The 2,046-nt window shown below is 33.7% G+C and overlaps 1 protein-coding gene across 1 annotated transcript; it reads right to left on the reverse strand.

The window, feature by feature from the left end:
- Positions 1-230: 230 nt before the first annotated feature.
- LOC149191578 (uncharacterized) lies at positions 231-1,103 on the reverse strand. Its single transcript, XM_089406701.1, has one exon. The coding sequence runs from the start codon at positions 1,101-1,103 to the stop codon at positions 231-233; it is 873 nt and encodes a 290-aa protein (XP_089262827.1).
- Between the last annotated feature and the right edge of the window lie 943 nt (positions 1,104-2,046).

A 2,046-nucleotide genomic window follows, 5' to 3' on the forward strand; every position in this document is an offset into this window, starting at 1 on the left:
AAAATCCTCCATGCATCTTTCATGGATGATCCCTCGCAATTAACACGAAGAGTGTCAACAAATGGATGCAACTCTTTCAAACAAGCCTCAAAATCAAATGTAGTTTTGTTTTCTTCACTTTGATAATAAGGATGTTGTAAGTGTTGAAAAATCTTTTTGAGCCAACGCTTTGAATTTCATTCTCTGCCATGAACATCCTCTAAATAATGGCAAGGGCTAAACAATCTTGCTTAGTTGAAAAATGCACGATCAGGGAATCTTCCATTCAAATTCTCTATGAGAGCTTGAACATAATCTTTTGCAAGTTGTTTGCAACTTTCTATTGAACCTTCAATACACGGTTTCCATGATTGTTTTTGTATATCAACACAATCAACATATGCATGTGGAATTGCTACAAATCGTAATTCATGCTTGTGAACAAGCCCCTCCTTATCACAAATTTCTAGGAAGCCAAATTTAGATGCATCTAGAAATCTAGATAAATAACATGTGCCATCTGCAAATGTGTCACTTCTTAAAAACCACCTTTTCAAAGTGTTTACCGTGACATTTATGGCTTCCCCTAAAGAGCTAACATCAATGTACTCTTCTTGGAATTGCTTGTTCAACTTGTTTAAATCACACATTATATCTGCAAGCATATGTAAACAAAATTGTAGTGAAAAGATTCTTGCCTTATCATACCATGAGTCTTTTCTTTCATTTTTCCACAATGTTAATATGGGAGGCATAAGTGCAACAAGTCTTTCAATGACTTTTCCCCTTGAAAGCCATGTAACTCCATGGATTTGAAGAGCTTGAAGAGTTTCAAGTTGCATAAGTTCCTGTAGAGCAATAAGTTGACTATTTCTTTTCGTAGAATATTGCAGCCAAGAATATACCTTATTTGCTAATTTCTCAAGAAATAATAATTCAGGTATTTTTTTTGAAGCATCTGATGCAACTAAGGCTTCACGATGAGCAATGCAATGAACACCTACAAGATTAGGTACATCTTTATTCAAGAAAGTGATAAAACCATTTTCATTACCAACCATTGAAGAAGCGCCATCTGTGGAAACTCCCATCAATCTTTCTGTTAAAAGGCCCCTTGATTCCATTAAATGTTTGATTGCATCATAAGTTGTTTTCTCTCTTCCATCGCAAACATTTATGAGCTTTAAAAACTGTGAAATTGGAGGACCCTATCCTTTTGAGTTTAAAAACATGGCATAAACCACAAGATGTTTTTTTTAACTACGGTTTGTACTTTAATCTAACATCAATGAAAAAAGGGCTATCTAGCATTTTGGAAGTTTGTAGCTCTTCAAGGTACTGAGATATAGCAAAAAGGAATTCTTTTGCAGCCATGTGATTTGTATATGATGTTTACTCTTCATTCTTTGGCATATTTGGCGTGTGTAAAGACATTGTAAACAAACAAAGAGATTCATATTTTGAAAGTGGTAGATCCTCTTGCACCATCAAATATACTAATTTCATAGTAGTGATGACTCTTTCTTTGTTCATATCATCAATGCATGCAATGTGTTCTGTAATAGACTTCGCCTTCTTCTCATTTCCACATATCCACTTTGCCTGTGAGAGTTTATGTATGTTTGAATTAGCATGAACAATTATAGAATCATGTTGCAATGTAGAGCAACCAATCCCAATTCCCTAGGCCTCATTGCCTTATGCATTTCACAATATATGAATTTCATAACTGTTTTTCCTTCATGCTTTGCCTCTCTCAACCACTTATACTTAGTTTTCCACTGATCACGAAACTCTCTTTTTACTTTCATTTTTCTTTTCTTTTGGGTGCTAAGTTCTTCATGGTGAAATTATTCATCACTTTTTTCATTATGCTCCAAGATATCATATTCTTCATTATGCCCCAAGACATCTAAATCTTCATTTAGATCAAAATCATGAACTTCTTTATTAGGCAATGAAGCTTGAGATGTACTAGACCATCCAAAAAAAATTTGATAGAAAGTTGATTCCCTTTTTTGAAGACATTTTTGATATATAATACCTATATAATAAAAATAAAGTATT

Source organism: Pinus tabuliformis, chromosome 2_2, assembly GCF_031772625.1.
Source record: "Pinus tabuliformis cultivar Carrire ecotype Pingquan chromosome 2_2, CPIR1, whole genome shotgun sequence".
Taxonomy (NCBI): Eukaryota; Viridiplantae; Streptophyta; class Pinopsida; order Pinales; family Pinaceae; genus Pinus; species Pinus tabuliformis.